This window comes from Puma concolor, chromosome A1 (genome assembly GCF_028749965.1).
Source record: "Puma concolor isolate L17-30 chromosome A1, mPumCon1.1.hap2, whole genome shotgun sequence".
NCBI lineage: Eukaryota > Metazoa > Chordata > Mammalia > Carnivora > Felidae > Puma > Puma concolor.
The window spans coordinates 220,881,633-220,904,464 of record NC_141667.1 but is presented as its reverse complement, the minus strand read 5'-3'; the positions used below and the strand labels follow the sequence as shown (position 1 = coordinate 220,904,464).

The window sequence follows — 22,832 nt, the reverse complement described above, 5'->3', positions numbered from 1 at the left end:
GACCTGGCTTACTGAGACTTTAAAGCCTGCCCTGTCTGATGCACTTTATATTTGAGGATGTTTAACATCTTATATTTATTTCTCCATATCTTCCATTGGATTTTAAACTCCACGAGGACAGGATAGGGTCTTCCTCATTTTCTAAAGTCTAATCTCAAATACAATTCTCTAATTGCAACATTTTCACAAAATTTTCTGCCAGATGGGTCTCTTCAAATTAGTTTTTAATTTTCTTCTTTTGAAAGTCTAAGGTGTCGGCCATATAGGTATACAGGTATATAGGTATACCTATAGGCCATATAGGTATATAGATGTGTTTTGTTTATTTATAAATAAATAAATGTGGGTCCTGGAATGGAAATACCAACTCCCTCAATAAAATGAAAGTGAATCCTTAGCACCAGAAGAAAAACCTAGGGGGCATCTGATCTAGTGCAGCACCAGACCCTCCTCAGGTTTATTTCCTAGGCCACTGCCCTGAAGGCCCCATAATGTACTGCTCACATTTTAAACTCCTCTCTTTGGTCCAGGCTAATCACCTGAGGCTGTGTCTCTACTCCCCCAACCTAGTCCTTTGCCCTCTATGTTCCAGGGATGTTGCCCTTGTACATGGTCCTCTATAACCAGGCTCACTTTATCATGGATGTACCTACACATCCCTTTTCACAGCATATTTTAATTTGCTTGTTTCTTTTTCTCTATAAAGAAAATTAGATTGAAAACTCCATAAGGACAGGAACTGTCTTGTTCACTCTCCCATTCCTGCGCCTGACACACAGTAGGATCTCAACTAAGATCTGTTAACTGAATGATTTCCTTTTGTGAGATTTTCAAAAACATTTGACTCAAGAGTAAATGGAAAACAAATGGAAAGAATCTTAAAGCACAGCACAAGAAACCCAGCCAGGAACAGACAGATTTCTGACACTAGCTTGGTCTCTGGGAGCTTGGGCCTTGTCCTATCCACCTTTAGACTGGGCATACCCACCTTGTCTTTTTAGGCAAGGCAACTACACTCCCCAGGCCTCTTTTTCATAGCGAGAGAGCTATCCTAACCACCCCTAGTCCTCCACACACACTCGGGCCAGGTCTGCTGGTGGCCTTCATGCCCTTCTGCAGTGGTTCCCAGGCATGCCAGATAGACCTCTCACTCCCATGTCAGGCTAGTCCTGCAAGGAGGCCCGCTCTCTCAGCTCAGTGCAGGACCCCCTGGCAAGCCCAGGAGTGGGGAACACACAACGTCCCAAGAAGGAGGCACATACATAAACAGGGGATGAATGCTTCCCAGGCCTGTCAGCCACCTTTTGTCTGCATGACCAGCTCACTAGAGGGAAAGAAGACAGCCCCAAATTCACTTGCACATGCAAAAATACAGATAGGAGCCTAAGAAAACAGACAGCCCTGAGTTCATTGATTGCAGATTTGGGAAACTTGTGTAGTTCTTTTTTGGTGAAAGAAGAAACCTGACTCTGAGCGAGCTCCTGCCCAGAGGCCACTGGGGCCTGGAAATACCCTTGTGAATTCTCGGCGTCTAGGCCAACGCCTGGGAGTTCCCTGCCATCCGGCCATCTGCAGAGGCCCTCTCTGGAGGCTTGGCCGGGCCCAACGGTGCGACCTGTGGCCAGACTGTGTGCGGTACCCAGAAAGCGAAGGCCGCTGCCCACCCTGACCAGGAGAGAAACCTGTCGCTGAGGCTAGGCCCACCTTCGCTGCCATGGGCTACCGGGCTCCTCCGACCCGCACCCCGACTGCGTCTGCCCACGGCTGAGACCGCAAGATCCGTGCCAAGAACAGAGTTCATTCCCGCCCCTTACCCCTTCCCTGACACACTTGCCTGCGCCACGAAGCTCGCGAGGTGGCTCCCCCTGCGCGCCTCTCGCTCCAGGCCGAGCCTGGAAGCGCCCGCGCCTTCGCCGCTGCGCCAGCCCCGCGTGGGCCTCCCGCGGCCTCCGCTCGGCAGGGCCCCGGGCTCCGTGCGCGACGCGGTCGCCGCTGCCCCGCTGCAGACAGCGCAGGTCGGTGCTAGGCCCGCCCAGACCCCTGGACCTCCAGATGGGAAAGCCCTGGGGTTACTCCCAGGCCGCGGGGGTAGGGTGGAGGATGGGGACTCACTTCAAGTCTCCGTTTGTAAAAATAATAAGCCCCGGTCGCACTGATGCCAGGACTCCCACGGAAGGCAAGCAAGTGATTCTGCGGGCCCTTCAGGCGTGGCGTCCAGGGCTCAAAGTTTAGTAATCCACTACATCTGCGCTGTGAGAAGGATTTTGAAGGGGTTGGGGCTGAGCCCTAGACAGCAGGTCCCGGCTGGACTTGGGTTTTTTTGTTTTTGTTTTTTTCCCCACTTCTGACCTGGATCCGAGGCTCTGACCTGCCTGTGACCTCCGCGCCCCGCCTTGCTCTCTGAACCAGCGGGAACCTGGTGCGGGACTCCGGCTACGTCGCACTCGCACCCGGGGCTTGGGGACCACTGGAGTGGAGGGTGGGGATTATTTATATATATGTTCTTGTATGGTGTAGCTTTCCAGAGCGAGCTAAATAGACCTCAAAAGTAAAGTCCTGGTCCCAAAGCCACGAATGCGCCCCCCTCGTTCTGCCCACAGATTCCCCAACGATGCCGGTGTAAAGGGAAGACATTAGCGCCCCAAGTTTTCCTCACGCTCTGAACCTGGGGATAGCGTTCAAGATGCGCGCACGGTGCTCACGCACTCACGTCTGTGGGAGACACGTACTAATTAGGTGACACTGTCACCTCGCAGGGCAGGGCAGCCCCGCTCCAGGAGGCTGAGACCCGCAGCAGATGCCAAGGTCACCCCGCGACATTTAGAAGGAGAAAGGCTGTGTGGAACACCTTTTAAATACGTAATAATTTGAGACAGGAAAGCCTGCAAGCGGACACGAACATGCGGGAGTCCTCTTAAAGAGGAGCGCAAAGTTGCCAGGAAACCCACTAAAATCTGTTTACTCCCGGCGCGTGGGCCCCAAAGAAAATACGTCCGGACCAGGTATCGGCGCAGGATCCGCAAAAGCAGCTCCCCCGCGACTCTCCTCTCCAGCGACTGCGCAACCAAGGGAGCAGGAGCGGACAGGTGGGTTTTCTCCACCCGTGAGTGCTACAAGCTCCTTCTCTATTTTCTCATTTTATTTTTTAAAAGAAAAAAATGAGCACAAGTCTCAAATGTGGATAGCTGAACAAGATCAAGATAAAATTTGCACTGTGAAAAATATCAAGTCTAGATAGATCAGTTTGTGGGTGAAGGCTGCTCTAGCAGAAACGCGAGACGCGAGCAGGAGCCCACAGTTTTCGTTTTTACTGTAGAAACCAGTAAACGAAATCAAATGGTAATGGTTACCTATTACAGCCACTGAAAAGTTTGAAATAATTTAGTGTGTTTCGGATTTATATGTATGTAATCACCATACTTTTTATTTTGTCTAGCTATTTCCATTAAGTTTTAATAAGCTATTAAAGCTCCCTGGATAAATTTTGTGAGTTTTTTTTAAGTGAGTGGAGATTACATGAACCAGAAGCGAAGTTTGAGCATAATTTCCTTAGCCACTGGGAAGTCTGTACCTCCTGCCAAAATTTCCAACGATGAGGAGAAGAAAGGGAGAGAGGGAGATTAAATATTCATTGAGTACCCACTATGCGCATGCACCCTGTTGGGGCTAGCTTTACCCATTTTATTTCATATTAATCATTGTTTATAAATAAGAGCTCTTTTGAAAAAGACGGAATCCTCATTCTGCATCCGGACCTCAGATGGATAGCTTCCATGATTTTATTTTATTCGCAAGAATTTCGTTTTTATTACTTCCTTCTTCGAAGTGACATAATTGCCAAGGTTAATGGAGAGATCCATGTTTAATGATATTAAAGTCTGTTTGGTTTAACCGATTACATCGTTTAGTGTTAGTCCTGACTGTAAAAAAGAAAGAAGAAAAAAAGAGTGAAGGTGAGTCAGTAAACGCTGAATTTCTCCTAACTCTTTAAATCCCTGTAAAAATTAAGAAAAAGCAATCCCGAACTGTTTGGGAGGAGAGGGAATTTGTAACTGGGACGAGAGCACCTCCCCGAATGCGATATGCCAAAGAAAGAAAGAGAAAGAAAGAAAGAAAGAAAGAAAGAAAGAAAGAAAGAAAGAAAGAAAGAAAGGGAGAGAAAGAAAAGAAAAGGAGAAGAGAAATAAAAGAACAGGCAAAACAAAACTTTTCCGTCACTGTGGATCAAAGGAACCGAAAACATGACCCATTTTGTGGGGGTTATGCAAACACTGTGGCTTATATTGACCATTGATAAAGGTTGAGTTAGACTAGCGGCTACGTAAGTTACAATGGATACGGTGTAATTGAGTACCCGGAGCTTTAGAAAAAAAGAGAGAGAGAGGGAGAGAGACAGAGAGAGAGAAAGGAGTTGACAACCAGATGAAGTGGGAAAGGAGAGGAGGAGAATAAACCCAGGAGCTCCAGCAGGCAGGTAAATCATCAAAAATTCAGTTCCTGCAACTAATGAAAAAACCAATCTCGCTATATAGTCCAGGGGAAATGGTTCTCTGACGCAAGCCTGATGGTGAGTCTATTTGTCGTGTTTCTTTTCCGGACTATCAAAAAAGTTATTTCGAGATTCAGCCAAATGTTTTGACTGGGAGACAGAAAACGGGACGAAGTGTTTCCTGCTGTAACGCCCGGGTCGCAAAGCGGCCCAGCGCGGAGCGCGCCGGGAGTCGCGCGCTTCCCGCCCGGGGCTGCTCAGAATGGACGCTCCCCCGGCGCGCTGGGAGACGCGAGCCCTAGGTCAGCTGGCGGGGCTGCTCGGGTCCCACGTGGGGCCTGAACTTCTGCCTTCCTTGGGAGCAAACGCCTTTAGTTTTGTCCTGGAAGGGGAAATGGGCGCAGCTCTTCCAGAGCTATCAAGATTCCCAGCCCCTCACAAACTTGGAAACTGTGCGGAGTTCTATACTGAACTTCCCTCGTTCCCGGAGTCCCTTTCTATCTACTTTACCAGGGCCAAAGGGCTGCTGGCCGAGGGGTTGCTCTTTCAAATGAGTTTTTCCACGTAGACTGGAGAAAGGCCGCCGCCCGCTCCGAAGGCTACTTGTCGACCTCAGCGCCCTGGGCTCGGCGCGGCGCACCGCCAGCCTCCCTGCGCCCGCCCAGCCCCGCTCGCGGAGAGAGCCCGAGGGGGAGTATTTTCTCCACGGGTCAGAGCTCGGTGCCAAGGAGGTCTCCAGACCTGACCCTGTCCAGGGGGGGCCAAGACGTGTACTAACCAGTGCCTGGCTTCTCGGCTACCGGGCCCATCCCCATTACCGCCCGCATCTTCCTAGAAGCCAACCCCCAATTGCAGAAACCCTCGCTTCACAACCTCCCCCCCCCCTTGGTCCCCGCTTTCCCGGCCCTTTCCGGGATCCCACACCCCCACCCCGCTTCTCCCGCCCGTCGGGGCCGAACACAGGCACCACTCCCCACGCCCACCCCGCCGCGCCATTTAACCCATTACAGGTTTCCGCTGCCGGGGGGAACGCTGAACCGGGAAGGCTCAACCTCCTCACCTCACCCCAACCCCACCTCCCACCCTACCCCCACTCCGCCTGGGTCCCCGCCTAACGCAACCTGAAGGGAGGGGATTATGAAATAAACCGGTGGTGGGCGGGGGTAGGGGACACGTTACTTATGGATTCTAGAAATTTTGGCAAAGTCTGGGGAACACTTGTGCTCCCCCAGGACAGTTTTCTTCGCCTCACGTGGAGCGCGGGGTGTCCGAGTTTCTTGGCACTAACTGCGAAGAGCCTCTCCCTTTTCTGAGCCCCTTTAAGGACATCTGATCTCAGCCTCAAGTTTTCTCCTCTGGTCTAAAAGCTTCGTCTGCCGCCGAGAGCGACCCCAGGCGAAGCCGGGAAGGGAGAACGCTGGTGTGGGGCTAACCCAAACCAGGGCGCCCAGAGGTTGTCTGAGGCCCTGCGGGTCGAGGCCCCGCGCACTGTTTGCAGGAGGGAGCCCCCAGAGATCCGCACGGGGCATGTTGCCACGCCTGAAACAGGCGTTGCCTTTTCGAGATCATATTCCCCATAAAATCTAAAGCCAGATGCATCGCTTGGGCAAGTTCCCATTTCACCGCGAAAAGCACAGATTTATTTCCAAACTGGACTCCAAATCGAGGTTTCTGGTGCGGGTTCCAGTGGAGTACGCAAAGTTGGGCTTTCGATGGCTCCAGGGACTACCCGGGCTGGTAACGTTTTAGGCACTTTAGTTTCAACCTAGCCGTAGCAAAGTATCATTTGTGTATGAGGAGATAAAAAAAAAAAAAAAAAAAAAAAAAAGGAGGGTGCGCAATAAAGACAACTAATTCTTTCAAAGCCGTGCATGTACTTTTTATTTAAGTGGGGTGGAGAAAAGACCAACTTCATAATTACAGACGCCCAGGAAAGCAAGATAACCTGATGGAACCTCTGTTTCACAACAGTGTTACAAGGGGAAAAACTTGCAAGAAAGTGAGAACAGTGGCCAGGTATGAAGCCAAAGGGCGAGCATGGTAAAAGGCATTTTTATCAGTCTGGTGCTTCAGAAACAGCTTCTGCTGAATATTTTTGTAAAGAAATAGATGGTTCTTTACAAAAGGGTAGCTTAAGTGTCCATAAGCCTAAGGGTCTATTTCACCTGTAGTTCTCTTCTCATCATTGTATAAAGAAATTTGGGTGGAGTGGGCCGTCTTCTTACAGTTAGAACTTTCTGGTATTTGCTGTTAGGGGAAAGAGGCAAGGAATAAAACGAACAATGCTAGTCTGGGATTGACCGCTGCCTGTTACCAGCAAAACATTAGCAGGAAACCAAGACTGCCTTACTGAGGCTCGCCTAAGCGAACTAACTTTTGCATCTTTTAAAATTACAGCTGTTTTAAAGTCACGTTGGTGAGCTGCATAAGCAGCAATGCGGGATCTAAACAACGCAAACAAGTACACAATTCCAAGTCTCTCTACTTAAAGAGCGAAAGAGCGCGATGCGAAACCGCCTCTGAACAGCTCGAGATGGAAGAGCTGTGGTCTGCACCGTGCATGAGGTGCCAGTGAGAGAAAGCACAGACCCCCAGCTACTCGCACAGACCCCCAGCTACTCGCACAGAAAACTACGTTTCCACATTCTACTCACTTAAGATGAAATGATTTTTTAACACTTGCCAAAACTCACAGATACCGCTACGACAAATGTACCATTAAATAGAATAAAATTAGCTGTTTATTAGGGTGAGGTGGTGATTTTCCGGTGTTTGGCTACGTACTTGTACTGGAGTGAAAGAGCGAGCCTCTAGGAGGCCAATTCTCCAGGGTTGGTTCACTGCGGGGGTGGGGGTGGGGGAGCCGAGGGCGCAATCTGGGGCCGGCAGCCATCCCTGAGGCATGGTTGTGGAGGGTTACCTTCACCTCGTGTAGATACTCTCAAGCCTTCCCTTAACTGAGAAAGTCTGCGGCCGGTAAGGCCGCCCACAAGGGCCGTGCCTCGTCCAAATCTGCGCAGGCCGCCTTTGTCCCCGCGGTAACTACCGCGAGGGAGGAGGGCGGGAGCAGAGGATGTCACCGAAGTTTCCTGAAATCCTTATACCACGTAGAACTTTGGTTTTTCGGGGAGTCTGGGTGCTTATCTAACCTGAGCGGAGCAACAATTCCGTGGGCCTCTGCGGCCTCTGTGCGCACTCGCTAGCCCGGGCCTCGCCCAGGGATCCGCCTCCAGGGGCCAACGTTCGCCTCCGCGCCACACTTCTTTGCCTCTGCGTCCCCTCCGCACAGACCTAATCAGTCTCGAATTTCAACTCCCGACCCAGGCCAAACTTTCCTTCTGGACTGGCATTCGCTTCTCCCAGGGGGGAGGAGAAGCGCTGGGGCTCTTGGCAACCCCCGGGCGCTCTCCGGGGACCACCCTCCAACCCAATTTCAGCGCACCTCCGGCGCCCAGCCTTGCCTCCCCACCCCAAAACTTGACCTCCCACAGCCGCGCTCAGGGAAGTCCTGGGAAGCCGCTGCAACTGATGCACCCGGGTGCTTTCGTTTTACTTTCGCTCCCTCCCCTCCGCAGCTGAAAAGACTGCGGAAGAACAAAGTGGGGGTGAAAGGCACGTGTCCCGGCAAAGTGGCGGGGACACCGCGGTTTGGCCCGAAACGGGAAGGGGGAAGGAAGGCTAAGGCCTGGACAGCCCTGTCATTTGCAGGGGCGGGAAGGACCAGGAGGCCCTGGCTTGTTTTCTTTATGCAAAGAAACGTGGTTTATAAGAATGGGTGCAACAAAATTGGCGTAGAAACGAATTCGCTTTCTTAGGCAGGCTGCGTCTTTCAAATACAGAAGACAAGGCAGGGTAGAAAGGCGGGAAGAGAGGCGGCCTTTCACTAACTTGAAGGAGAGCCGAGGCACGAAAGCCAGAAGATTAAGAGCGAGTTCCCCCACCAGACTCTAAGCCCTGTCAGGAGTCAGGGGACCAACGCGTCGTCCAATTTGCTGCGAGTCCGCTTAGCTCCGCGCTTTGCAAACCCAGCAACCACTGCACAGGTTTGCTTTACTTCTCGCCTCTTTATAGCGAGCGAAGCACATGTTGCTAAATTGATGAATTCATGGCCTAAGTTCGCCTCCTTAAAACAAACAAACAAACAAACAAACAAACAAGGCCTAAACCTGGAAAGTTTTCTCAAATAGGGGCAAACTTACTGCTGTCAGTGTGGCCCCTGCGAAAGCGCTCCTAGTTGGACAAGCCCCTTGCGGGGCCAGGAAGCGCGGCTCGCGGGCGCTGGCCGGTACAGAGGTCCCGCCCCCATTCCCCCAGCCTGCTCTCGAGCCTGAACGAGGCTGAATGCACGAGTACAGTCTCTCCAAACTTCGTAGAAAACAACATAACCCTTCCAGACTGTTTACCACACTGTCCAGCTGCCCGGAAAGGTCCAACGCATTTCCTGCACTCGTCCCAGCTCAGCCTGGGCTTTTCTCCATCCGTGATATGATAGGCTAAAATATTTTACTCCGACTCAGGCAAGTTAAACTGTGATCTAAATAAGTTAGTTAGGGAAAAGACCATAAATTTAGAAGGCAAATTACACTCAAACTAGCTATTTGCACTTGGTATTGTTATAAGGCCTTCCTCTCGTATTTACCTCCCTCCTTGTTTACATCGAGCTCAGAAACAGGCTTCAGGCCAGCAGGGAGCTCAGTTTCATTTCGGGGGTATGGCGGGGCCTATCATCTCATCAGGTTTTGAAGGAAAGTTCTAATGTTTTTGTCACAGATCTAACTTACAGTAACTCCTCAAAAGCCATAGTCCCCCCCACTGCGGCTTAGGTCTGCAAACTCCTCGGTCCCCAGTAGTCCCGGGAGCTGTAAGTGAACTCGCGCAACGCCTCGTTGCACCTGCGGAGTAGGGAAAGCTTCTCCGCGCGTCTTGAAACGGCCACACCGCGCTTCCCGCGCTCCGCGGGCCAGCCTGGGAGCTGCTGGGAGCCACCTCCGCAAGCCTCAGTCCCCCGCCGTCATCCAATCGTGCGGGGCCAGGAGGCATCCCAATGCCTGGGGAAGCCACCGCGCGAGGGACAAGTCAGGCTCCTGGCCCCGAGGCGAGGCCCGAACGCGCGCACACTTCGCGGCCAGGGCGGTGGCGCTCCCGAAGCGGAGGGGTGGGGGAGGTGGAGGGCGGAAGCGCCGAACGTTTGTGAGCACACCCTCGACCCGCGGACCAGGGGTCTCCACCGGGTGGCTAAGATGTGGGTGCCGACGCTGTGCGCGACGCTCGGGCTACAGCCGGAACCCACGAGCTGGGCGCACAGCTGAGCGAGGCGGCCGCAGCCGCCACGGAGCCTGGCGGGCGGCGCGGAGCCCCGGGGAGCTGGTTTTCCCGAGCGGGCACGTGACGGGGTTGGCAGCGCGCTGGCCCGGGCTAGGAGGAGGGGGAAGCGGCAAGCAGGAGGCCGGGGGCGGGCGGGCGGCTGGCTCGCTGTGTACTTAGGTCGTGTGCTGGGGCTTTTCTCTCCCAGGAGCCGGCGGAGGGAGGGGGAGGGGCCACCGCTCCGCCTTCTCCTTTTCGCAATGTTGACGCAATCTATAAATAGTGGAACAAAAGGACCAACTTCCTCGGAGCTTTGCTGAAACTGCACAAAAAATCGAGCTGGGGGGTTCCCTGGTCCCTGGCGACGGGGCGGGGAGCGCCGCGCCAGGGGAGGGGGCGGGCGCGGTAGCGCGGGCCCCGCCGAGGGGGGGAACACCTGGCTGAGGCACGGCTGCCGCCGCACCGCTCCGCGCGAACCCAGGGCTCCGGTCCCCGCGCGGGCTCGAGAGTTCGCCCCGACCGGGGGTCTTCCTCCTCCGCCGTTGACAGGTCAGTTCGTACCGCCCCTTTCTACACTGGTTTTTTTCCCTCCCCCAAGCCTCTACTTTTAGAAGGGAATTGAGGGGAAAAATAGAACGAGGCGAAGCAGTGACAGCCACCAAATCTGCAACCCCAGCAGTCCACGGCGGGGTGACCGAGGGGGCTCTAGGAAGCGGTCAGCGCCTGGCCCCTCGTCCTACGGCCGCTGCCCGCGCCGCGGCCAGAGACGAAGCCAGGCAGAACTAGCGTGCGCCGCCCAGGCGGCAAGGAGAGCGGAGGCGGGAGCGTTGCGGAGGCGCTGGGCGCCGGCCGCCCGGCGCGGGTCGAAGGCGGGCTCCCGGCTGCCGCTCCCGTTCGGGGACCGACCCCCGGCAGAGAGGTGCCAGGGCCAGGAGGCCGCTGAGCGCGCCTCGCCCCCTCCGAGCTCGGACCTGGCGTCTCCGCCTCGTCCTGCGGCTGCTGTGGGAGGGCTGAGCAGAGAGCTGTTGCCACACGCCGCCGCTCACCCTGGCTCCGGTGCCCACGCACCCAGCGCGCCAGGAACTGGGGGGCAAGGTGGGGTCAGGGGGCACGCTCTCCTTCCGAGGAGCCCAGGACCTGTGCGCGAGCGCCCGCCGCGCCGCCGTGGCGGTTACTCTGGGCGCGGGGGAGGGGGCGGAGCTGGCGCTGTTGACAGCAGTGCTGGAGCTGGGAGGGTGAAAGTTGGGGAGAAGGGGCGGGGGAGAGGTGGGAGTCGGAGCTGGGGGAGGGAAGCGCGCGCGGGATTCGGCGGGGAGGGGGGGCTGCACCACGTGACGGGCAGACGCCCCCGCTACAGGCTGACTGTAGGGGTGACGTCACCATCCTCTGACTGCAGGGGGTGGCACTTCCGCTCCCTCCCTCCCCCATCTCTTTTTCTCCAGCCCCCAGTAACTGCGGCTGTAGCCATTTCGAAGCGTGGGAGGGGACGGAGGGTGGACAGGGGTTTTCCTCACTGCCCTAGCGCGTCGCTGCTTCCCCAGCAATCCAAAGACCCGGGCCTGGGACCAGAGCGGGAGCCGTGGCCACCCCCTCCCGACACGTCCCATTGTGTGAGCGGGTGGCGCTGGGCGGAGGCTGGTGCCGGCCCCCCGCGGCTCCTAGCTCCGGAGGGGGCGGGGCGGCCCCGGAGCAGTCAAGGCCAAGTCCCTCTGCGTCCCAAGAGCGCCGTCCTAGTGCGCGCGAGGTCCAACACTCGACTCTCGGTTGGGAATTTGGCGGTCTTGCCCGCGTTCCCGGGGCGCCTGGTGACTGTGGACCCACTCAAGGCGCGGGCCTAAAGTCCTGCGGGTGTGTGGTGGGAGTCCGTCACCACTCCGGGGGGCTATGATTCCTGCAGTCGTTATAAGCTATTTGGGGAAACTCGGGGTTTTGGTGACTCAGCGCGGTAAGCGCTATTTATAAGTTGATGCCTTACTAGCCTGGGCAGTACACTTCACTCAGATCAGTCGGCCTGAGAAGGGCAAAGAGCTATGTTAAGCGACAACAATTTAAAAGAACTTTTTTTTTTTTTTTTTTTTTTTTTAAGAGAAAAGGCTAGAGCTTGTGCTATAAGGCACAGCAGGTCTCACTCGTGTACTAGTCAGACCCAAGTTTTATTTTAAAAAGTTGGAACATACTCCAGAGTAGATGGAGAATTTTAGGGACACATTGTGATGGTAGACTGTTCTGGTGTTGGGTGAACCAGAAGCAATAATTCAGATATATGACCCAGCAGTCCTCCTAGCAAGTTATAGAATATCAGAACTGCATTGTTAAAGGATTTATTAAGTAAGTAACACCATGAGGTGTGTAGGTATAAAATAAAACTGGATGATGTTGAAAATTCCTGTACAATATTCTGGAACAGGAAAGTGTGTGTGGTATTTATCACCAAAACTGCTGGCAAATATAAATTACATATTTGCCACCCAATTTCTTCCTCCCCAGAAAGTACTATAAAAATGTATATTACAGCCTGGCATTCTTCTACAGTGTATAAGTGCTGCAGAAACAATTATCAGTCATTGCTTGTTTTACAGGCTTTATAGGTTTTATTTTTTTTCTCCCTCTCCCCTCACCACCCCCCCCCCCACTCCCACCACCATCTTTCCGGTTTGGAAATCCGGGGGGTAAATGCTAAAAAAAGAGCAATTGCTAGGCTGGCTTCAGGGAGCCAACAGTTGACTCCCAGCTGGGCTAGCCCTCCCTGCACAGTTTTCTGTAGGTAGTGTGACCTGAGATGTTTCTCAAAAGAAAGAAGGTGGTTTCATGGATGGCAAAAGTTAGGCCAGCTACGAAAGGAAAGGGCTTCCCAAGGTGAGCAAGTAAAGCAGCATGTACAAAGGCCTGGAACTACAGAGGGAGAAGCACGGGACAAGAGGGCAGGGAAGACAGGCATGAGAAAGGAAGCTGAACAAAGACCAGGAGTTCAGACTTTAGCCTGAGACCTTCAAGTTTTTAACCTTTTTGCAGACACATATCCTTTTGAGAACCTATGGAAAGGAATATGGCCTCTCTCCATAAAAACGTACCTATAGACCTATACTACAATTTTGTATACATTGTCAAGGAGTTTGTGAGTAAAGGACTATTAGGCCTCAAGATTAATACCTATAGGAAAGGGAGAACAAAGATAGGATATTTTAATGGAAGTGCGTGGTCAGGTGTGAAAAGATTACATTGGTTGGGGTGCTGGAACTTGAAGATGGAATGTAAAGCAGCCTGTGATGGAAGTAAGAATGGATTGGGACCACTGCTGTGTACCTAATGACAGTGGGGCTAGAGAGAAGAGGGATTCGAGAAAAGTAATGAATTGGTGGAATGGAAAACTGGTTGTGTGGGGCAAAGACAGGGGATCCCCAGGTTTCTGCTCTAGTGTGTAGACTAGGAGGAGGAGTGGACCTCAGGTTCAGGAGGAGGAACCCTGTTTTGTCCGTGTAGGATTGCAGCTATCAGGGAACTATCCCATCAGGGTTGGCAGTAAAGTCTGGCTCTCTAGAGTCATTAAAATGTAGGTGGTAACTAAAGTTATGGGAATGTGTAAGACGGACCAGAAAGTGTGTCAAGTGAGAAGAGGTCTGAAAAGAGAACCCTAGGGAGTGTCCACATTTAGAAGGAGAGGAGCCTGAGGAACCTTTCAAGGAAGACAGAGTGGTGTCCTTAGTGTATCACTTTGGTCAGTAAATCCTGCTTCCTTGATAAGGAATGCAAATATATTGTAGGTTTGGTCCCTTCATAAGATTGAAGTGTCTGTGTAGTCATTTAGTGGGGGAAAAAAAATCACCTTTAAAAGATTTGAATTCAGAAGAGAGACGAGGGCAAGAAATGATTAAATCTTTCTTTCCCCTCCTTTTTGAAACTAGGTATACTTAGGGGAGAAGAAAAGGAGAAATAGACTCAAGCTTTCTCTTTTTCCTGCTCAGACACTAAGCCTTCAAGGAAGAGTTTAGATAGATGACCAGGTCCCCATTATCGTGTTTTTTGTTCCTAATGGCACTTCAAAACTATACTTAATTGCCAACAATTAGTACTAGGAGGTGCTAAGATTTTCAATCTAAGGAAACGAGGAAAAGTGGGGGGGGGGGGGGGACATTTTCTTTTGCTTCCTCCATTTCCTTCCTACTTGTTACAGCTAACCTGAGCTAGAGCTAGTCCCTAGAAACAGGGATTCAAATGCTTAACAAACCACCCCAAAACTTAGTGGTTTAAAACAGCATTCTCATGAACATGTGATCTGGGTAGTGCTCTGCAGGGAGAGATTGTTTCTAATGCACCTGGCCTCATCTTGAGCAGCTCATAGGCTAGAGGTTTGTATCATCTGAAGGCTTGTTCATTTGCATGTCTAGTGATTAGTACTCACTGATGACTGGGACCTTAGCTGGGATTATCAGGTCAGAACACCTACACAATGGCCTGTCCTTCTGTTTTTGGCTTTCTCACAACAGGGTTCCTGGGTTCCAAGTGTCCTAAGACAGAGAGCCAGATGAAGCTGTATGACCTAACTAGTCATGTAGCATTATATCTATCACATTATGTTTGTTAGAAAAAAGTCACTAAAGCCATCCATATTCTAGACAGGGGAATTAGACTCTGATCCTTTAATGAAGGCGTGTCAAAGAATTGGCAATATTTAGTTTAAAATCACCACACATATTAACTTCCGATAAACAGATTTATAAACAATGTATCATATATTAAAAATATTTAAACATAAGAAACCAAACAATCATCCTCTTTTGATATGAGAATGACATATAAAAACCTAAACATTTCAGGGGCACCTGTGTGGCTCAGTGGGTTAAGTGTCTGACTTGATTTCAACTCAGATCATGATCTCATGCTTCATGAGATGGAGCCCCATGTTGGGCTCCAGGCTCAGAATGCAGAACCTGCCTGGGATTCTCTCTCTACTTCTCTCTCTCTCTCTCTGCCCCTTCCCTGATCATACCATATGCACATGCGCTCGCTCTCTCTCAAAATAAATAAACAAAAAAACCCCACCACATTTCATTGTTACAGCAAAGCTAAACCTAAACCAATCTGAGTAGGCAGTTTGTCTCATAATCTTTCCCTCTTCTCCCCCTTGACCATCCTCCCCCTCCAGATCAGGCCGCCTAGACACAGAAACCCCTCTCTCCCAATCCACGTAGGACCCCTAGAGTGGCTATACCTCCAGAGTGATGATCAGGTCCTAAAGGTTTTTTCTGTTTCTTCCCTGAATTATCCCTGACTTTGTACCTCACTAGATCATTGGCAAGGCCATCAGTTTAACTTCTCAAAGTTAGTTAAAAAGCAAAATGCTACGGAGATTATTCCAACAAGCAATTTTATAATAAATTCATGTTACATAATTAAAACAAAATGACATTTCTTTAAGAGGTCTATATGCTTTTAGATAACAGGATCTTGACTTAGGCTTGTTTATTCATAAAACTCAGTAATTCTAAAGGGATGGTTGAGATTTTAGGTATTTTATAAAAAATTTTCACGTTGCCTTGAAGGTGATATACCATTTGATTATTACAATACAAAATTTAAATGATTCTTCTTCCATGTTTACAATGCATATTGCAATATTTTTCTTTAAAACCAATACACCTAGTTATTTGGTTGGCCAAGGAGCAAGAGTTCTCCCTCTCAGGAACTGAAAATATTACCTTTCTTTGAGTAATCAAGAGAAAATAATTTTTTCTTATAACCTGGTATCTTTTTAAATTCTCCTAAAGCTGATATTATTATAATTTATACATCTATGATGTTCTCTTAGATTTCTTTTATGACTTAGAGATAGAAATAGTGGTCTTGGTGTAGAAATAGAATTTTAATAATTCATACTCTCCTAAAGGCTGTCTAATACCTCTACACATTTTGGTAATTTTGCATAATTATTTATAATTATACTGAGTCAAAATCATACTGTGAATTCATGGTATGGAATACAGATTTTAAAATAAATACATCTAGACAATGAGCAAACATACATTTATGAATCCCTTGTTTTGTGTATTAGTGATTTTTGAAGAAGCATACTTGTTTTAAAAAATGAAATGAATTAAGTATATCTTTGTTTTTAAAGTTTCTTATACAGCAATGATAAAAAAAAAAAAAAAAAACTGACACAGTGTTCACATTAAACTAACAGACGTTGTTATCAGGCCCCAAACTGGTCCTAATTCTGTGACTTCATAGCTACCATGGAGGCAGCCCAAAGGAGCTTAAGTAAACACTTTCAAATTATGTAATGAAGTTCTGAAGGAGGAACAGCCCCAACCAAACTGTGCCATATCGTTGTACAGATGCTATTTTTCTTTATGCCAGAATGCTTATTACCCTATCTATAGAATGACTTCATAGTAATAACAACACGAAAGAAAATTAAAGTAGGCAAGTCTGTTTCTAGGCATCGTGAATGAAAGCAGGGTTGGGGCAATTATTTCAAAGTAGTTATCTAGTGAATGTTTTTCTTAATCTTATAAGCTAAGCATTTAGTAAGCATTTTGGAAAGTGCTGTAGTGAAAATGGCACATTAAGCAATAAATTCAGTGTGATTTCAATAAAGAAATAAATTCAATAAATAAAATATGATATTGCTAGCTTCTAGTAATAATGTCCTATTTACCACTACATTAATAATTAAATACAATCTTACCTTTTTTTACTAAGTAAAATAAATCTGGATCCTTCCTTATGCTATTTTTCTTCACCTTTCTATGTGTTCAAAATATAATTTATTTTAAAAGAAATACTGTCAAAGTCAATAAAAAATACATTTCTTCACCAGCTGAGTAAGCATCATGGAAAAGACAAAGAATATTAAGTCCTTGAGGTAGTTAAGTTATTAATATGAGTATATGAGCAAAAATGCAATTTTATCAAATTACACAATGAGTCTCCCTATTATCAGACTGACAAAGATTGAAAATGCAAGTGTTAATAACTAATGTAGCTAAGAATGTGTTAAAATTTACAGTCGCATTTATTACTATATTACCTTTCTGGGGTCTTAAAAATGTCCAAATCTTTGATATAGTAGTTCCACTTCCAGGAACCAATCCTAAAGAAATAATCAAATACAAAGTCAAAGACTTATATATATATTCAGTACAGCATCTATACAGAGGAAACAATCTGAATATTCAACAGTAAAGGAGTGGTTAAATGAGCCATGGTATATCAATCTAATGGAATATTATGCAATCACTAAAAGTCTTAATGCAGAAAAATACTAATATTTAGATTTAATGTACAGTTCAATTTTTTAGGCTAGAAAACTATCTCTCCTCATTTATTTGAAGATGTATTCATTTATATGCATAGTAAAAGGATGGGTAAAAATATAGCAAAGTGCATTATATGTGGTTATGGTAATTTTTCTTTCCCATATTTTCTAAAATTAGCACAAATTATTTTAACAATCAGAAAAAAATCATTAAAAGATTTCCTCCAAAATACATAAATCAAATGACATATTTACATTCTTATGTAACACTAGGATATTTAATAAAGTATCAACATATTACTCTTTATAAGTATTCTTCATTTTACATACTTATAACAATGTTTTCTAAAATTAAATTAGATAAGGTATAGGCAGGAAGTACAGAGTATTATGTGAATGGTGTAATTTGATGGGTTACCTTTGGTGGAAAAGTTGATTTAAGAAAAATTTAGCATAGTCATAATCCATCTGTAAAGCTATAATGGCTAGATCTATTTTATTAAATTTTTTAAAAAATTTATTCATTTTTGAGAGACAGAGAAAGACAGTGTGAGCGGGGGAGGGGCAGAGAGAGAGGGAGACACAGAATTCAAAGGAGGCAACAGGCTCAGAGCTGTCAGCACAAAGCCTGACATGGGGCTTGAACTCACGAATTGCAAGATCATGACCTGAGCCAAAGTCGGACGCCTAACCAATTGAGCCACCCAGGTGCCCCTTGGCTAGATCTATTTTATAAGTTTTTTAACAGTATTTTTAATATTTATTTTTAAATTTTGTGGTTAAAGACATAGCAATTAAAATTTACCATCTTAACCATTTTTAAATGTACAGTTCAGCAGTATTAAGTATATTCACATTGTTATGGGTAATAGTGTTGTTAGTTTCATAAAAATAATACATGTTCACTGATAAATAACTTAAACAATGTAGAAAGTTACAGGAAGGTTTTTAAATATCAGATCCCAGGGGCGCCTGGGTGGCTCAGTCGGTTAAGCGTCCGACTTCAGCTTGGGTCATGATCTCACAGTCCGTGAGTTCGAGCCCCACGTCGGGCTCTGTGCCGACCGCTCAGAGCCTGGAGCCTGCTTCGGATTCTGTGTCTCCCTCTCTCTCTGACCCTCCCCTGTTCATGCTCTGTCTCTCCCTGTCTCAAAAATAAATAAACATTAAAAAAAAATTTCTTAAAAAAAAAAAATAAAAATAAAAATAAATAAATATCAGATCCCAGATTTTACTATCAATTTTAAATGAATATCATGTTAGGCATATTTCTATGCATTTATACAAATAAGATAATCTATTTAAGATCAGAACATGTACTTTACATTTAAGTTAAAAGCATTAAATTAAAATTTTTAATTTGGAAGTGGTAAGATAAACTGAAGTACTTGCTGAACTTTTAGAAAAATGTTTCTTTACTACAAGAGATTTTATTTCTTAAAATATCTGAAGTTTAAAAGAGTCTGGAGACTTTTATATGTTTCAAATTTAGAAATGCTAATAGACTCTGCTATGAAAAATATATTTTTACATCATTACATCATTATTTTTACAAAGTTGAGGTTTTAATGTCTATTTGGTTTTATAATCCTAATTTCTTTGATCATTTGGTCTTGATTTGCATTTTAATCCCGTGCTCACAATATGCCTTGGTTCTCAGTATCTTAGTTACTGAATTTTGATTCATCAATTATCTGCTCTTCACTAAGTAATTTTGGGGTTTTCTTCTATATGGATCCATGGATGCTTGTGTTGGTCTTTTCATCAATTCTCAAATGACACTTATTTAGATATAATAGTTTGGGGTCGTGCTGGCTTTGCCTTAAAACTGCAGACATTTTTCCTTTGTTTTCTGACTTTGAATATTGCTTAGAGGAAGTCTAAGGCCAGCATGATTTCCTCCCTCTTGATAAGTTATTTAGTTGTCTCCTGGAGGTCTGAAAAGGTTTTCCTTCATTCTTTATGGTTAGTAGCTTAACCAGAAAATGCCTCAATACTGAATATTATGTGTCTAATATTTTCCTGCAGATTCAGTTCTTTTCATTATTTTGTGGAAATTCTCTTCTGTTACATCTTTACAGTGCTTGTTCTGATTCACTTGTTGCATTATGTACTCAGGGAGATGAATCAGGCTTTATGTTATCTTTGTCTCACTTACATATGATCTTCTTTGCAATTACTTTGTTCTACTTTTCCTCTACATTGACTACAATTTATTAAATGCATTTATCAACTAGACTGTATTGAGTGCCAGCACTAGTGGAAAATAAGAACATATTCCTACATTTATGAAGAGCTTTTAGTTAAGGATAGGGGAGGGAGAAATAAACAAACTTAAAACAGTGTCAGGTAGTAATAAGAAAAACACCAGGTAGGAAATTGGGAGGAATGGGGGAAGGAATTTTGCATTTTAAATGGAGCATGAGAGCAGGTCTCTCTAAGATGACATCTGAGAAGAGATCTGAATGAAGTTAGGCGGTAAGTCAGGGGAAGACCTGGGCAATCCAGACGCAGAAAAGAGTTAAGTACAAAGGCCCTGTAAGTGGGAAAGTGGTGTGTTCGAGACAGAATGATCAGAGCCAATTAGAGCCAGAAAGTGGTGAGAGATGAGACTAGAGAAATGGATAGGCCAGCTCACAAAAAGGGTTGTAGGCCCTAGTGAGGAGACTGAATTTTGTTCCAAGTCTGATGAGGAGCAGGGAGATGATGTATATACTTGAGAGGAGTTGTTCTGGTTGCTGTTAAGAATTTCAACAGCAAAAACTGAGTACAAAGAATTGGTCAGATAGGTGCTACAGAACTGAAAATGCAAAAAGGGAGTAGTGAAAATAAGAGTAACTTCAGGAAGCAGCCACTACCCCCTAGAACTGGATAAACAATATATCATATTGAAACTGTTTATATCATCTCTTCTCAGAGATGAGGCATAATCATCTAGGAGAAAAGAAGAATGAATTGACTCAGGGAATGTGCTGGGATTGCCAGTCTTGCCTTTTGTTGAGAATCTGATTTCCAACCATATTTCATTTCTTGAAATTCCAAATGTATTTGTTTTCAAATAATAGTATTATTTTGGCCTTCACTGGCTTAGGTTGTAGACATTTTTTTTTTTAAAGGAGTTTTTACTGTTGTTTGTTTTTCCTGTATTGTAAGATATTTGGAGAGAGAAATTTTGTGCTCTTCCCTTACTCCCCATTTTTATCTGGAAGTCTAGATTAATGTTTTAAAATAGATTATAATTCATATTTTTTCAACTCACCCTCTATATAGGAATATAACAATAAGATGTCATAGTAATATTATATACTGTCATAATAGCCACCATTTACTGAATGCCAATGTGCAATGCACTATGATAGGGACTTTACATACATGATCTCTAAAACTTGTAACAAGCCTACAGGGTAAGTACTGTTGCCAGTTATTTCCACAAGAAACCTTTTTACTGATGATGTCAGATCACAGAGTCTTACCTGAAGCTTACAGCTGACCAAAATAAACAAGGTAAGAACAAATTTTTCTCTCTTCTGTGGTTATAAAAAATTAGTACAGGGGCGCCTGGGTGGCGCAGTCGGTTAAGCGTCCGACTTCAGCCAGGTCACGATCTCGCGCTCCGTGAGTTCGAGCCCCGCGTCGGGCTCTGGGCTGATGGCTCAGAGCCTGGAGCCTGTTTCCGATTCTGTGTCTCCCTCTCTCTCTGCCCCTCCCCCGTTCATGCTCTGTTTCTCTCTGTCCCACAAATAAATAAACGTTGAAAAAAAAAAAAAAAATTTTTAAAAAATTAGTACATAAGAGGGGCACCTGGGTGGTTCAGTTGGTTAAGCGTCTCTTGATTTTAGCTCAGGTCATGAGATGGAGCCCTGTGCTCACAGTTCAGAGCCTGGAGCCTGCTTCAGATTATTGTGTGTCTCCCTTTCTCTCTGCCCCTCCCCCACTCACACTCTGTCTCTCTCAAAAATAAACATTTTTTTTTTAATTTAGCACATAAGAGACTGTTCTTTTTGAAGTAGAAAGTAATAGTTTGCAAAAGTATACCACACAAACTAAGAGCAATTTTATGGACAGCTTTTTGACACTATACTGTATGATTAAACTCTTGGTGGGAAAGGTACTAGCTAACTGACAGATTCCAGGAACTTGGTAAATTGAGGTGCTCTTTCTCTCTCTCCATCATCCACAAACATGCTGAGAGCCTGCTATGTTAAAATCATTACTAAACTATATTAAACCATTATAATTTTACAAGTTATAGGATATATATCAGTATTTTTTTTTTTTTTTGGAAACTCCACTATTTGGATTGATATGCTATCAAACTTTTCTATTGTTCAACAATATTTATATTGACATGACACTGAAAACATATCACTGGGACATGAACACATATCTATGACAAGTAATGGATTTCTTTTTCTGATTAAAAAAGTAGTACATGTAAGTGAAGAAAATTTTGAAAATATGTTTAAATAAAATAAGTAAAGGAAACATCTTTTGTAAAGGACAGCAGAAAAAAACCAATAATTCTTTTATTTACAGGCAACTGACTATTGAGGTTGTCCTAGTTCCATGTAGTTTAAGTTTATGAAGTTTAAACTATTTGAGTACACTTCCTTTTTTCCTAACACTATATCACAAATGTTTCCTCAAATTATTTAAAACTCTTTCAAAAATGTTTTCAATGGCTGTATAATGTTCCTTGAGTAGTATTGCCTTTAAGTGGTCATTTAAACTATTTTCCTCAGTTTCTTATAAGTAATATTACTATGAACTTTTTTATACTTACATCTGTTTTAGCATTTCAGATTACTTCCTAAATTAGGATAAATTCCTAGAAGTGAGCTAAAAGGCCAATAGTTTTAAACTTCTTCATATGGTAAAACATTTGCCGTAAAAAAAATCTTTTTATTTTTTTTATTTTTTTAATGTTTACTTATTTCTAAGAGGGAAAGACAGAGCATGAGCAGGGGAGGGGCCGAAGGAAAGGTAGACACAGAATTTGAAGCAGGCTCCAGGCTCTGAGCTGTCAGCACAGAACCCCATGTGGGGCTTGAACTCACAAGCTGTGAGATCATGACCCAGCTAAAGTCGGACGCTTAACCAACTGAGCCACCCAGGCGCCCCTTGCTGTAAAAAAATCTTGTAATTAATTTCCTACACAGTTTTTTTTTTTTTAATTTTTTTTTTCAACGTTTATTTATTTTTGGGACAGAGAGAGACAGAGCACGAACGGGGGAGGGGCAGAGAGAGAGGGAGACACAGAATCGGAAACAGGCTCCAGGCTCTGAGCCATCAGCCCAGAGCCCGACGCGGGGCTCGAACTCACGGACCGCGAGATCATGACCTGAGCTGAAGTCGGACGCTTAACCGACTGCGCCACCCAGGCGCCCCTCCTACACAGTTTTATATTGAAAATAAATCTAAGGAGAAAATTTTATGTGGGGTACCTTTTAAAATTGAGATGAGGCAGGTGGGTGGGTCAGCTGGTTAAGCGTCTAACTTCATGATCTCACCGTTCATGAGTTGGAGCTGACAGCTCAGAGCCTGGAGCCTGCTTCGGATTCTGTGTCTCCCTAACTCTCTGCCCCTCCCCCCCCAACACTTGGTCTCTTTCAAAAATAAACATTTTTTTTTTAATTAAAAAAATAAAATTGAGATTAATATTTAAGTTTGGGTTTAGTGTTTTGGTTTTAATATCTTACTTTAAGGAAAAATCCACTCTTCAAAATATCTACTTGTTTTTGTCAGGTTCAAAACTTACACTTAATTTGAGGATGTAAGTTT

General features: G+C 46.0%; 1 protein-coding gene across 12 annotated transcripts in view; it reads right to left on the bottom strand.

Annotated features, from left to right (window-relative positions):
- LOC147584782 (uncharacterized) overlaps positions 1-22,832 on the bottom strand; it is a 475,011-nt gene that overhangs the window by 421,319 nt on the left and 30,860 nt on the right. For 7 of the 12 annotated variants that reach the window (XR_015253404.1, XM_086712531.1, XM_086712562.1 and 4 more), the window contains one exon: positions 16,824-16,886. Coding sequence is in view for 6 of the 12 variants with exons in the window: in XM_086712531.1 (XP_086568657.1) it covers positions 16,824-16,886 (63 nt within the window). In the remaining 6 variants the exon portion in view is untranslated. Of the gene's footprint in view, positions 1-6,353; positions 6,737-14,498; positions 16,887-22,832 lie in introns of those variants that run through there. The other 5 variants (XR_015253402.1, XR_015253401.1, XR_015253406.1 and 2 more) reach the window with 2 other exon arrangements.